Source organism: Ooceraea biroi, chromosome 1, assembly GCF_003672135.1.
Source record: "Ooceraea biroi isolate clonal line C1 chromosome 1, Obir_v5.4, whole genome shotgun sequence".
Classification (NCBI taxonomy): Eukaryota; Metazoa; Arthropoda; class Insecta; order Hymenoptera; family Formicidae; genus Ooceraea; species Ooceraea biroi.
Genome location: NC_039506.1, coordinates 12,323,932 through 12,339,720, shown reverse-complemented (window position 1 = coordinate 12,339,720; position 15,789 = coordinate 12,323,932). Strand labels below are relative to the sequence as shown.

The following is a 15,789-nucleotide window of genomic DNA, read 5'->3' as shown; positions in this document are numbered from 1 at the left end:
CAAGTACATAAAACGTGTCGGACTTTGCAAAAACAGTGTAATTCAAAAAATCTTTCTAAAAAAAGAGTATTATACAAATTTATTTATTCATTCAAAAATATACATGAAATCAATACAAGTAGCCAAGTTATCGTTGTTATTATTCGAAAGTGCACTGTTCACAAATGGATATGAAATCAATGCACTTTATCTAGTATTTCTTTAAAAATGGATTTTGTCAATGCAATATCCAATAATTATATACAACAACAGATTTATGCAAAATTAATCCAACAATTATATGAAACAAAAGTTTTATATCATAGTGAAGCAAAAAACTTGGCGTGCCCGGGTTGCATTAATTGAATTCTTGTAAATATGTTTATAATTTCAAAATTGCCTTGGAAATATAAAACATCTCTTTCTTCTTTAATTGTTGCTTTTATATATTTATATTTCTACAAATATTGTATGTAAATCGTTTCATTACTTCACGCAAATAATTTGTACACTGTAAAACATTGATGAGCATTGCATCGTAATACAACCCGGGCACGCCAAGTTTTTTGCTTCACTATGATATAAAACTTTTGTTTCATATAATTGTTGGATTAATTTTGCATAAATCTGTTGTTGTATATAATTATTGGATATTGCATTGACAAAATCCATTTTTAAAGAAATACTAGATAAAGTGCATTGATTTCATATCCATTTGTGAACAGTGCACTTTCGAATAATAACAACGATAACTTGGCTACTTGTATTGATTTCATGTATATTTTTGAATGAATAAATAAATTTGTATAATACTCTTTTTTTAGAAAGATTTTTTGAATTACACTGTTTTTGCAAAGTCCGACACGTTTTATGTACTTGGCGTAAATACTTTTTCTTTTTTTAAAAAGGGTTTTGTAGGGATCTCACTCCTTTTTGTACATTTTTAAAATTTCGATAGCATAGAATTTCGATATTCAAAAAATAAATTATTATTTAGAGATTATTATTTTTATTAGTAATTATTAACAGATTGACTGTTATTAATAGATTATTATTTTTCTAAAAAAAATATGTATGCACCCTTAACATTTCGAGGCCAATGACAAATGTCGATGTCTCAACTTTTAAATCATTTATGGAAATCCATTTTGTATCCTTAGCTCGCAACATGTTCGTGTAATGTAATGTCCATTATTAACATTTTCACCATGATAAAAAATAGCACTGTTAACTTTAAAATAGTTACATAAATAAGTACTTCTAGGTACATCTAGGTACTTCTAAATACTTCTTGGCTAGTTAACTATTGATTTCATAGTTAGTTTTGATTTTTCTAAATAGTTTTTTAAACTTTTTGTTGTGTACAAGGTGGGATTTTTTATGTACTTGGCGTACATTTTTACCTTTGTGAGATTCTTTTAGTGGGATCTCATTGCTTTTTGTAACTTTTTAAATTTTGAGATATCTCGAATCCGCTTGCGCAGTCTTCTTTAAAATCGTTTGCAGTTGTTTCGTTTCGTTTGTAGTTGGACCGAGATATCTCAACAAAAGTTAACAATTTTTTATTTAAACAAATGTTAATAACTTTTGAAAGTTCAACTATAAACCAAACTAGAAACGATTCTGAAAAAAACATCGCAAGCGGATTCGCGATATCTTAATTAGGTTATATTAATTTAAGAGAAAACTAATTAGTTAATTAAAATTGTTGTTATTAAATTTGATTATTTCGATGAACCGCGCGCGTTGATCTTTACCAACGAATAAATTTGGGCGATACGTATACTATTACTAAGCGAGTCACTGTACCTCAGTTACATAAAAACGCGCCTTGGCGGACAAACTCGCTTTGAATGTGTCGTGTGTATGTGAGACTGAATATGAACACTGGAAATCAAAAGTGTCATTTTACATGGACTCGACTCGAGATCTCGGGATTGACTGCACCAATTTTATTCGGGTTACTCGCAATCGAAAGTACGTATCAACATTATATAATTAAAGTATCATTAGATTTTATATTACGATCTTTGTTTCCGAGAATATTTCATCGGAAAATCTGACAAGGCGAAACTCGAGATAAGGCTACTTGGTAGCGCCTCGACGATGCCGCGTCAGTGCCGTGTCAAGCGGCAATTTCTCATGCGGCTATTTATTTTTTATGTACTTGGCGTCGCGACGCTACCGCGTCGCTTGATATTGGACAAACAAAAAGACACTTGAGAGTAAGGATCAATGAGCTTATGGCAAATATACGCAAAAATGAACATTCGGTTGTAAGTAAGCATCGTTTAAGTGAAAACCATGACTTCGACTGGGATAAACCTACAATTTTACATCGTGAAACACATAAAATAAAGAGAGAGATAGCGGAGATGATTTATATAAGAAAACACAGCAATTGTATCAATCTTCAGACAGATACGGAGAATCTATCGGACATGTATGACAATATTTTGAAACTTTCTTAGCTCGACAATATTTTGAAACCTTCTTAACTCGAGGTACCATTGTGCCTTAGACCATCAAGTTAGGCGGATGTGTAACAATGAGAATTTTATACGATCGTTTATCTGCAATGATTTTAATGTTAAATACGTGATTATCGTGGAGAGTTTTTCTGACAGTATATGCGATATATGTCATCGTTAATGTGAGTTATTTATTATTATTTCCGACGTACATTTTAAGTTATTAGCTTCTGAAGTGTGTTTTTTATTGCATTAATGTTAGTATCACATCATGTTATTGTAAACGCGTTAACTCCATTATAATAACTGTAAGAAGTTTTACATTGACGCAACCGTATTTTTCAACATGTATGCTGATTTTTGGTTTTGTACATTTTATACAGAATGTCCGAGCTGATGTAATGTTATTATTTTTCACTTGAGAAGGACCCAAACCAAGGATCGAAACGTTGTGAAATTTGAAAAGAAAAAATATATGTGCCAGATAAAGGTCGAAAAATAAGTTTCTCCAGCTGTCTTTCATTATATGTAATTAGTATGTTAGATGCTTGTAAAAGTTCATATGATATTAAAGTCATTCCTTCCTTTTGAATCGTCCCTATTGCTATCAAATATACATACAATATAATACATTGTACATTAAAGCTTATTGGAATTTATTTATGTGTGTGGATAAAAACCATTACAAAAGTCATTGTCAAATGTAGTAATAAATCCTCCGGCGAAAAAGGTTATTTGTCTATACTTTATTTGCTTTCTGTTTATTTGAGATACGCGAGAATACATTGGATATCGATGCGAAGCGAAATATTGTTTTCGCAATAGTATTTTTTCAGGATAAATGGCATTTTAGTGCAGTTCGCGCTACAGTGACTTTATTACAGTAAACATAGAAATGCCTATATAGAGAGCTAGTTTTTAGCTGCGCATTTAAAGGTCCACACACAATTTGTACACCTGTTTGTCTGCGTAGTTTAAGACGTTGCAGACAAGACATTGGATACACCCATTGTGTCTAGACAGGAAAATTCTTTATCTTGGTCTGATTACATATTCAATACTTTATGAATGACGAATATTTATTATCATAAAATTTAATACAGTAATATAATTTTTCTTTTATGTTCTAGTCACATATTTGAACACATATTTGACATTTTATGAATCAAATAGTCACATATTTGACATTTTATGAAGCAAACGGAAAGAAAATATACATATTATTGTTCTCCTTTGTCAATAAAACATAATTTTTATAATATTAATGTTTTTCAATTATTTCAATGATTAATAATTTAACATTTTAAGAACAACTCGATATACTTAAATATTTTAAATAATATTTTAGCTATTATATAAATATTAGTAAATAAACGAACAAATATATTCTTGTACATTCCTAATTATGATAAATAATACAAACTAATAATATATATATAATTATTAAACAAGACAAACGGTGTGACTCGTAAATGCGTGTCTGTCTATTCAAATTATAATACGATTAAGCGACTTCATGAAAGTCAGCGTAAACCACTAAAAAACACTTTAGCTCTTCTCACACGATGCGTCAACGCACAAGTAGAAAATTTACCATTACATGCGCGACTTCTCCATTTCCATACGAAGAAGCATTTTCGCACTGTCTTAAAATCGCGAAGCCGATCGAAAACTCGAAAGAGCGAACTCCGTCACGCTTATACGCCTTCTTTCTTCGCTTATCACTGCAAATCAAATCACTGCGACCGAAACCGGTCATCTCGTCGTCGTCATCATCATCATCATCATTACAAGGGAGAAACATATTTCTCCCTAGTTCGAAATAAAATGTCTTGCCATTTTTTTTCGATTGATTACAGTCCGATGATCTGGGTATCGCAGTATCATGAGATAAGGATGACGCCGAGTCACGATGTCACGTTAAAGAGCATCGAAACCGATCAGTGCGAGAATAATCAAGTGAATCGCCTTATACCAATGTGCCTGACACAGGCTAACACCGTCGCCAGTGTTACATTCTTTCTGTTGCTGGTGCTGCTATTCTTCGTCGCACCTTTCGTGATACTCATCACCCTGTACTCGTCCATTGTCAGCTATCTAATCCACGATTCATCGTCCACGTCCTCGACTACCACGAGCCATAACACCAGCGACTCGTATCATAGCCGTGCTCGTCGACAAGTAGTGTACATGCTGTTGGCCGTGGTGATCAGCTTCTTCGTATGCTTGTCACCCTATCGGCTTCTCATCTTGTACATCGTGGTAGCGCCCGCTGAGCAAATTGCTGCGATCGATCATGACACGTTCTTTGGTCTGCTGAATTTTTGCAGGATCATGTTCTACCTGAACAGCGCTGGTAATCCGATATTGTACAATCTGATGAGTAGCAAGTTCCGAAGGAGTTTCTTGAGACTGTGCAGTCTTCGGAAAGATTCTGAAAGCACACGCAGAAGTGCGATCATCCGCGCACGACGAGTCGCGATAAATCGGCAGAATCGGAGTCAGGAACAAAATTTTTTATGATCGAATAATGAAATTAGCAAAATACTTTATTTATCATATGCACGCTCTCGCGTGAAATTAACGATAAGTGATACATTGATTAAAATGCATCAAATAAAAATGTTAAATACAATGTGCATTTATTAAAACCGAAAGATTCTTGCGCAACCTGAGAGATATACAATACTTTTAAAGAAACATAGATATTGGAAACAAAGATACTGGAGAATTATATTTGCATTTAAAAAATGTAAAAAATATATAATATTATATAAATAATTGCGCTTTCTATGAAGAAATTCGAAAATACAACGGAAATTTTGCTGCAGAAAACTATAATATGTAAGATTAAAGGTAAATCTACCGATTAGCGAACCCACCTCCTATCACCTTGTCCTTGATATATATTATAGAGGTCACCCTCCTGAGTGACCTTCAAAAGGTTTTAGCCGTCGATCGTTGTTTACTAAAAAGTTATTAACAAAAGAAGTTTAATGATTTTGCACGAATTTTCAGCCGTCCACACAAGCAAAAGGTTATATTTTCCGAAACTGGAGCCCCGGACACATACGCTCGGTTTCAACCCGCTTCGCGGGAGGGCGGGGGCAGGGGCTTCGCCCCCCGCCCCCCGCCCCCCGCCAGAACCAGTGTAACAGATTTTACCGTACAGATTTTGATCACCTGGTACACGGCACGGATTCCGGCGGGAGGAGGCGAAGCCCCTGCCCCCCGCCCTCCCGCGAAGCGGGCTGAAAACGAGCTGTCCGAGGCTCCAGTTTCGGAAAATATAACCTAACCAGGTTAGGTTAGATTAGTTTAGGTTAGGTTAAAGCAGAGAATACTTTGTATTTAACTGTTTATGCTTTTGGTTAAAGTGAAGAATACTTTGTACTTATATTAAAAGAAACTATTCTATATATTAACGATTCACTGCTTTAAATGACTTTCCTTCCTTCGTTCATATACATATTCGTCTTTTATATCATTCAATATTCAAAATAACTACTATATTTGCAAAATTTTTTTGTTAATAACTTATTCATAAACAACGATCGACGATTAAAACCTAATGCGGGTTATTCGGGAAGGTGACCTTTGTAATATATGTCAATATTATGTTCTTGGTTCGCGTAGACAGCTGAAAATTCGTACAAAATCAGTAAACTTCTTTTGTTAATAACTTTTTAGTAAACAACGACCGACGGTTAAAACTTGCACAATGTTACTCAGGATGGTGACCTCTATAATATATGTCAAGGACAAGGTGATAGGAGGTGGGTTCGCTAATCGGTAGATGTACCAGATTAAAATATATAATAGATGTACAAAGGCATTGAAAAATATAGTTGTCAAAAGAATACAGAAGAGTATAGAAATTGCGAAAGATTATATTTAAAGAAGTATCTAACAAGATTTGTATTATAAATTAATATTATAAAGGAACACAAAACCAATGGAAAATAATCGGAAGTTCTTATACATATCACTGCAATAAATCATTAGAAAATCCTTCAGGCTGAATGGTTCCAAAAAGGAAAGTGTCTTCTCTTCTGTTTTAAATTAGTCGAAACTGGAGAAAAAAGTTTCGACGTTCTATGGAATCAGTATCAGAAATATTGAACTTCGCGAACTTTCATGAAAGTTGGTGCGCAAAAATCGATTTGCGCAATTCGCGTGAGTACAAAAAGTTCCATTCTACGTGATGCGATCTCATTATCAATATTTGTAAATGGATATGCGCTTGTACACATAAGTATCAGACGAATATTTCTTACTTATTTCTTATATCTTATATAATATTTCTTATATTTGTTCGTGCAAAAATATATACAAATTTCATAAATACCCCGTGTAAAATTACTTAAATCCTTTAACTATAATTTTTTAAGTGTTTGCGAATTTTATATTATTTAAAAAAGTGCAATAAAAATTGCGTTTGCATTAGAAAGAATATAAAACAACATAGAAGCATCGAAAAATTATGTTTTTAGTAAAAGGCTACATGAAAGCATAGCTATTAAAAGCTATTGAAAAATTATCATGGAGAAGAAGAAAAAGAAATGTATATGTTTTGCATCATAATGAAAACACTTTTGTCATGATATTTGACAAATATCTAATTAATAAGTAAGTAAGTATAACATAATGCACAGATAAATATAAATATTTAAAATATGTTATTTTAATATTATTGTGTACATATTTAATAGCGTAATACATAAATAAAAAAATATTATATATGTATATACATATATATATATATACATATAGTTAAAATATTATTTTAATGTTACATATACAGGGTGTCCCAGACCTACCGTATCACCGGTTAATGGTAGATTCCTGAGGTGATTCTGAGACGAATATTCCTCTTGCAAAATGTCGAGAGTGACGTAGTTTCAGTGCTACGAAGGGTTGTAGTTATCCTATCCTTGTGTAGAATTTTTCCGCGTTCAGTGACGGTGGGTCGAAGGGGTCCCGCGCATCGCACACACTTCAATTTGAACAGCCGCGAAAAATTAAGATCAAAAAATTAAGAGGAACATTCGTCTCAGAATCACCTCAGGAATCTACCATTAACCGGTGATACGGTAGGTCTGGGACACCCTGTATTTAGGATATAAAGTGCGTTTTTCTTGCACAATTAAAACGGTTTCTAGCATGTTAAAGTGCAAAGTTTGTTTCGTTAAAGGCATAAAAATATATATACATAAATAGTATATAAATTGTCGATACTTTTAGTGTTAGGTGACGAAATCATCTTTCAGTAAATAGAAAATCTTCTCAAAATTCTATATATAAAAATTGTCGAGTGAAATGCATAAAAACTAAATATTTTATACTTATTTATATTAGAGATATTTATATCATACTAATATAATAAAGAGGTAAAGTTTGTTCCATTGTTAGGGGTAATCTCAGAAACTACTAAACCGATTTGAAAAATTCTTTCACTGGTGGATACCTTAGATCTTCCTGAGTAACATAGACTATGTACAATCGTCTTGCAACTTCTAAAAATGTGCGCGTCGCAAAAAAATACGTTCTTTATGCTTTATATTTTCCAAATATACCGAGCGCGCGAAGCGCGCGAGGAACAAGCGCCAGCTAGTTAGAGATATTTGAGATTTCTGAATACTGCATATTTTATTCAAAAAAATATTCAGATATTCCATCGTTATATGATAAATATTTTGTAACACATTCTTTTACGTTGTATTTCTTCCTTAGAACATCATAATAACTCATAATAATAAACAGAGAACAGTTGTATGTGATATTTAAATATTTAAACATTTTTTGAATAGATTAGATTGAATAAAGTAGATGTAGTATCCAAAACTTTCAAATGTTTCTTGACATATTTATTTTCCGAATACTTTCAATTAATATTTTTGTACATTGATAAGCAGGAATGGTGTCCCTCGCCTACGTTCACGGAGCTACGTTATGTGTGGCACTGACAACCGCTGACAACCGAAAATAATTTCTTCTGTTATAGGATTGCAGAATTAAATGTACAATTAAATAATATAATTACAATTATACTATAAATATAATATAAATACAATTATATAACTGCAATGGTATAGTTACAAAAATAAATATAATTAAATAATATAAATTTATAGGAATAATGCTTTTTATAATTGTACTATTATGTATTCAAAATTTAAATTTAGACCATAATATTCCTAGAATATTTATTTTAATTTCCTTCAATACTTATTAATAATTTTTATTGTTATTAAATATAATTCTGCAATCTTACAACACAAGAAATTATTTTTTATTTGCTCACAGTGCAAATGTACAAACGCGTGGACAGTCTCAAACTTACCCGCAATGATAGTTGTAGTTTTACACAAAATTATTTTACAGCATATAATAGAAGAATTATTACGCAATCATAAATAAATCAGTAATGAATAAGGATGCGCGTGCATTTTGGCATTTTGGCTTTACAAGGAAGTCGGAATACGTAATATCATAAATTAAATTTACGAGAAATTTAATAATTTGATGCTAAGAAACATCTAATTTTTTAAAACATTAAAACTGCTCGAAAAGTGCACTGTAAGATAGAAAAGGATGAGATGCTGGTCGAAATATCGGAGTTCTGGCTTTCCTACAATAGTTCTCGTATAGGTTCGACTGTAATTATGAATTTCCTACAGAGTTCTATGCACTAGCGATGTTGTATAATTTTTTCAAAAAGTAAAACTGCTCAAAAAGTGCACTGTAAGATAGAAAAGGATGAGATGCTGGTCGAAATATCGGAGTTCTGGCTTTCCTAAAATACTCCTCGTATAATTCTGAATGCAGTTATGCATTTCCTAAAGAGTTCTATGCACTAGCTGTGCATAACTAGCACAAGACGTGCAGTTTTCGAGCAGTTTATGTTTTAAAAAATTATACAGTGTCGCTAGTCCATAGAACTCTTTAGAAAATGCATAAGTACAGTCAGAACTATACGAGAATTATTTTAGGAAAGCCAGAACTGCTAGTTTAGAGCTAGTATCTCACACTTATATGCGTAAGTGCGTTTTGTGATGACAAATTATTTTCTACGGAATTTAGTCGTCAGAACTATTGACAGAATATGCGTAGGCGAAAGAACTCTCCGGAATATTACTCGTCTAAGCTCAAAGATTCGAAATTCGATGAGATGCTGTGAAGCCATACGAGAAGTTAGCATCTCATTCCTTTAAAACGCGATTTTATGGGGTAAATCGATTGAACTATTGGTAAAACCTGTCAGGAACTGTAGAACTATGCTGGATGCAAGGTAATTTACAGTTTATTTGTGAGATGCTAACACTTGAGATGCTAACTTCACACACGTGAGAGAGAGCGGATCTTATAGATGTTTTTTAACATCAAACTATTAAATTGTTCGTAAATTTATAATTTGTGCTATTATGTATTCCGGCTTCCTTGTAAAGACTTTTTCACTCGACGAAATTTGCGACGCCCAGTTCGCAAGAGATAGTAAAAATTCACCCCAAATTATTATTAAGCATGAAGGTCCGCTGCAGATCAATGTAGACGATCTTACATCTTAACGTTTTATATTTTAATAAGAATTTGTATTCTCTTTTCATCAAATTTCATCTCTTTAAATGATAAAAATATATAAAGATATCGCGGTATCCTCTCCTATGTATAGCTGTGTCACTCACACTCGCTGCATTCAAGTGACAAGAGTGACAGCTATGGGACACCACTAACCGGCAGCACGTCTTGTCATGCTTTCTCTCTCGCTCGTGTGTCTTGCAAAAAGGATGCAACATCGGAGCGCCCCCCACTATCCTTTCCCTTCACTCCTCGATCTCCTCCACGCTTCCACTGACGTAGTCGCAAACTTCATGCTGCACTTTGTCTCGACTACATATAAATATTTTTTTATCATTTAAAGAGATGAAATTTGATGAAGAGAGAATACAAATTCTTATTAAAATATAAAACGTAAAGATGTAAGATCGTCTACATCGATCTGCAGCGGACCTTCATGCTTAATAATAATTTGGTGTGAATTTTTACTATCTCTTGCGAACTGTGCGTCGCAAATTTCGTCAAGCGAAAAACAGTTTTTACAAGGAAGCCGGAATACATAATATCACAAATTAAATTTACGAACAATTTAATAGTTTGATGCTAAAAAACATCTATAAGATCCGCTCTCTCTCTCCGAAATTGATTAAAAGTTGTAATTATATTTAATTCTAAATTTTTAATTCTTATTAAAATACTGAATTATACTGTCCACAGCCAAAATGCACGCGCATCCTTATTCATTACTGATTTATTTATGATTGCGTAATAATTCTTCTATTATATGCTGTAAAATAATTTTGTGTAAAACTACAACTATCATTGCGGGTAAGTTTGAGACTGTCCACGCGTTTGTACATTTGCACTGTGCGCAAATAAAAAATAATTTCTTGTGTTGTAAGATTGCAGAATTATATTTAATAACAATAAAAATTATTAATAAGTATTGAAGGAAATTAAAATAAATATTCTAGGAATATTATGGTCTAAATTTAAATTTTGAATGCATAATAGTACAAGTATAAAAAGCATTATTCCTATAAATTTATATTATTTAATTATATTTATTTTTGTAACTATACCATTGCAGTTATATAATTGTATTTATATTATATTTATAGTATAATTGTAATTATATTATTTAATTGTACATTTAATTCTGCAATCCTATAACAGAAGAAATTATTTTCGGTTGTCAGCGGTTGTCAGTGCCACACATAACGTAGCTCCGTGAACGTAGGCGAGGGACACCATTCCTGCCTATCAGTGTACACAGAAAACTTATGTGTTCAAAATTAATTTATTTCTGCAAAAAGAAAGACAAAAATGTATGATATCGCATTAAACAAAAGTACAAATGTCATATTTATCGGTTATATTTATGGAAGAAATGAGTCAAAAAAGTGGGATAGGCTGTGTCGGGACACGGCTGCAAGTTTTTAACGTGAATACGTCATGTTAATGGAAAGAGTTTAAAGAAAGATAGTAGTTTCAATCAACTGTGTATATTTTCCTATATATTATAATCCAAAGTCGACACCTTGTATATTATAATAAGATAAAGTGAGATATCTTATATATTATAATTATAATTAAAATGAGATTGTATATTAAAATTGAATGAAAGAAATTTCGTCACGCGTCCGCGTCACGCGTCTCGCGTCTCGCGTCTCGCATCTCGCTCAACTTTTCAAATTAGCATCCATCGAGTTATAAGACGTATTCACGTCAAAAATAAAGTTTGTTATATTATTCAACATTTGCGTTCACCCTTTTTTCCTATTTTTAATAAAGCGGGACTAAAAGTCCTAATCGCGCGCGCGCACGCGCACAGACACCCATACATGCACACAGGCACACACGCCATGTTATAAAATTATTCTAACCGAAGCAATTGTACGCCAACGGGATTTGTTGGATTAAAAACACAGCTGTTATTCTAATCAGAGTACGATATGAATCAATATGAATAAATAATGTTCGCTGCGAAAACTTCATATTGATATTGATTCATATTGTATTCTGATTAGAATAATAGCTGTGTTTTAAGTCCAACAAATCCCATTGGCGCACAGTTGCTTCGGTTAGAATACACTAAAAAAAATCTGGTTGCATTAATTAGAAATCTGGTAGGTTCAACCAGTTTATCTGTTGGAAAATGGACGAATCAGAATTCCTTTAGGAATTACCAGATGAGCATGATTAATTCCTTCTTGTTAAATTTACCAGATTTTCTTGATAATAATACTAAATGTATTTAGTTAAATGAACATGACTTTTTAGTGAAAAGAAACGTTTTTCTGTTTCATTACCGTGAGTTTTCTTGGATTCCTGTAAATGAAATATCATGTTGATATTTATACAGGATGTCCTGTAATAATCGCCTAACCTCTCGTATGCCAATAGAGCAGATCGAGATGAACAGAAAAGTCCCATATCATTTTGCGATATTCGCAATAATAATCGAAATATTGAATATTAAAGTCAAGCGAATCCAGAGCGCGCGGAGGCGAGTGCCGAGCCGCTCGAGGTATAGGATTATTATCGCAAAATGGTATGGGACTTTTCTGTTCATCTCGATCGGCTCTATTAGCATACGAGAGGTTAAGGCGATTATTACGGGACACCCTGTATAAAAAAATATGGTAATTGTGAAGGAGAGCTCCTTCCTCTCCGATTTCGCTGAAACTCACCAATATTGTGTATTTTTGTGCGTAGAACACGAATCTGAAAGTTAAAATCGTTGTTCTCAAATAGGAAAAAAGTTACGAAGTGTTAAAATGTGACAGTTTCGGGGTTAGGAAATCTGTCATACCGGCAGTCTACGGGCGTAGCGCACATTGACGGAGCATGCGCGGTGATGTGAAAATGCGCGAAATTAGAAAGAATAGTTAGAAAAATGTCACATGATGAGCTATTGGATTGACAAGTTAAATATACAGGGTGTTTCAAAAGTGATGGCCAAAAATGTAGGGATGAGTAGTAAAAACGAAGAGAAGCAAAAAGTTCCAGTAAACATGGGTCCGCAAATTAACCGTTTACGAGATAATGCCATTGTTTTGCTGGTTGGGGCCCGCTGAATACTAACAATAAGTACTAATTCCAACAAAAGCAGTGAAAATTTTATTTAATTTATCAATTACGAGACAGTAACATTCATAATTTTGGCTTCAACATCACAGAAATGTGATTGAACATATACAAATGAAATTGTGCATAAACCACATCTGCTGGCGTTGCTGCAATGACACATCGTCGAGCAAATTTGGAAGATCATTCCGCAGAAAGCGCAGGTACCGCTCTCCGCTTAGCTTGTTTGGGAGAAAATGTGGTCCAATTAGACGGTTGCCGAGTATTCCTACCCAGACATTGAACGAGAAACGATTCAGCGGGCCCCAATCAGCAAAACAATGGCATTATCTCGTAAACGGTTAATTTGCGGACCCATGTTTACTGGAACCGTTGCTTCTCTTCGTTTTTACTATTCATCCCTACATTTTTGATCATCTCTTTTAAAACACCCTGTATAATTTGATAATTGTGCAATTACAGATGACCTCCCCGATAAAAAACAGGGGATGAATTGGGTTAGGTTAGATTTTTTGGAAGTGGAGCCCTCCGCAGGCGCAGGGGGGTGGAACCGTGTTTATAGTTACAGTGAGTATTTCAAAGAAATGTTGGAGTTAAACTTTAATTTATATAAAAAGAATTTAAAAAAAGTAAATTTTAAATCACTAATTATTCTCTGCTATAATTTAAATTATATAAGAAAATAATTTACTTTTAATTAAAGCAGAGAAATTATTCTCTGTTATAATTTAAATTATATAAGAAATAATTTACTTTTAATTAAAACAGAGAAATTAAAGAATTAAAGCAGAAAATGTTTATAATTGTTTAAAATTATCATATTCCTATTTACCGACGTTAAAAATCTTTAAAATTAAAAAGAAAAAAACCGAGACTTGAGCGACGATTTTCCTTCTCAGAATATATTCTACACATAAAAATACATATATTTACAAAATTACAGGAAAATCGGAGCGGAGAGCGTTATACTGTATATTTACCCACTGTATATATTTAACTTGTCAATCCAATAGCTCATGTGACATTTTCTAACTATTCTTTCTAATTTCGCGCACTTTCACGTCACCGCGCATGCTCCGTCAGTGTGCGCTACGCCCGTAGACTGCCGGTATGACAGATTTCCCACGGAGTTAAAGGAGGGAGCAGTAGGGTCTACTATAAGTGCGGGGTATGAAGCAATGGCGGGGAGGGGGATTTGATCGTCGGCCATGTCTTTACGGGCTACTAGTAGTGTCACCTATCGACAATGAACTATATCATCTGTTTGTTTAGTTGGTAATATCGATAAGTTTGCACAATCTGAAGCAACAGAGGAACTCCTGCAGATGATGAACGACTTATTTGATATTTTTAATTCTAGAAATTTACGACAAAAGTTTTATAAACGTCCAATAAATCCAGATAATTACGAATCAGTTTTATGTAAACTGGAGGAATGCAAAGAATATTTGTTGAACTTAAAATTTGAAAATGGGCAATTAGTAGTACGTTCTAATCGTAAAACGGGAGTCCTTGGCTTTTTAATTAATATCGAAAGTTTGAAAATGTTATATCAAGATATATGCGATAAGGAACAAATTCTACCATATATACCGTTATATCAAATTAGTCAAGATCATCTGGAGATATTTTTTGGATGCATTCGAGCTTTTGGACGACAGAATAATAATCCTACTGTTAGACAATTCAAAGCTGCTTTCAAAAGATTATTGCTCAGAACAGAAGTTAAGGGTGCAACAACGGGAAATTGTATAGCTCTAGATGATATACCTATATTAAATGCGACTTACACTATTACAACCAGAGGAAGTAATAAATAAAACTTCTACAGTCGTGCGTATGATAGATGTATAAGTTGTCCTGATTTTGTATCGTCGATCAAGGCATTTGTACATAGTTCACACATAATTCGTTTTGTTAAATGTCGAACAATAAATCCAGCAATATACGTAACAACTTCCGTAGCATATTCAGTTAAATTGGTAGTATGTAATAGAGCTACATATGGATGATCATAATCAATTGCAACATTGTTTACATAATTTTCATTATTGATTTGATAATCATCTATCACACGCACGACTGTAGAAGTTTTATTTATTACTTCCTCTGGTTGTAATAGTGTAAGTCGCATTTAATATAGGTATATCATCTAGAGCTATACAATTTCCCGTTGTTGCACCCTTAACTTCTGTTCTGAGCAATAATCTTTTGAAAGCAGCTTTGAATTGTCTAACAGTAGGATTATTATTCTGTCGTCCAAAAGCTCGAATGCATCCAAAAAATATCTCCAGATGATCTTGACTAATTTGATATAACGGTATATATGGTAGAATTTGTTCCTTATCGCATATATCTTGATATAACATTTTCAAACTTTCGATATTAATTAAAAAGCCAAGGACTCCCGTTTTACGATTAGAACGTACTACTAATTGCCCATTTTCAAATTTTAAGTTCAACAAATATTCTTTGCATTCCTCCAGTTTACATAAAACTGATTCGTAATTATCTGGATTTATTGGACGTTTATAAAACTTTTGTCGTAAATTTCTAGAATTAAAAATATCAAATAAGTCGTTCATCATCTGCAGGAGTTCCTCTGTTGCTTCAGATTGTGCAAACTTATCGATATTACCAACTAAACAAACAGATGATATAGTTCATTGTCGATAGGTGACACTACTAGTAG

General features: G+C 33.1%; 2 protein-coding genes across 6 annotated transcripts in view; both read left to right on the top strand.

Moving 5' to 3' along the window:
• Window positions 1-15,789, top strand: part of LOC105275077 (growth hormone secretagogue receptor type 1) — a 157,767-nt gene that overhangs the window by 129,645 nt on the left and 12,333 nt on the right. The gene's annotated exons all lie outside the window — the stretch shown is intronic.
• Window positions 3,787-5,234, top strand: LOC105275072 (thyrotropin-releasing hormone receptor). The gene has a single exon (XM_011331715.3). The coding sequence runs from the start codon at window positions 4,278-4,280 to the stop codon at window positions 4,971-4,973; it is 696 nt and encodes a 231-aa protein (XP_011330017.1). The 5' UTR covers window positions 3,787-4,277; the 3' UTR covers window positions 4,974-5,234.

Bases quoted from the DNA above. Each gene is read 5' to 3' on its own strand.
- LOC105275072 (XM_011331715.3), top strand. From the start codon at position 4,278: ATGTCTTGCCATTTTTTTTCGATTGATTACAGTCCGATGATCTGGGTA.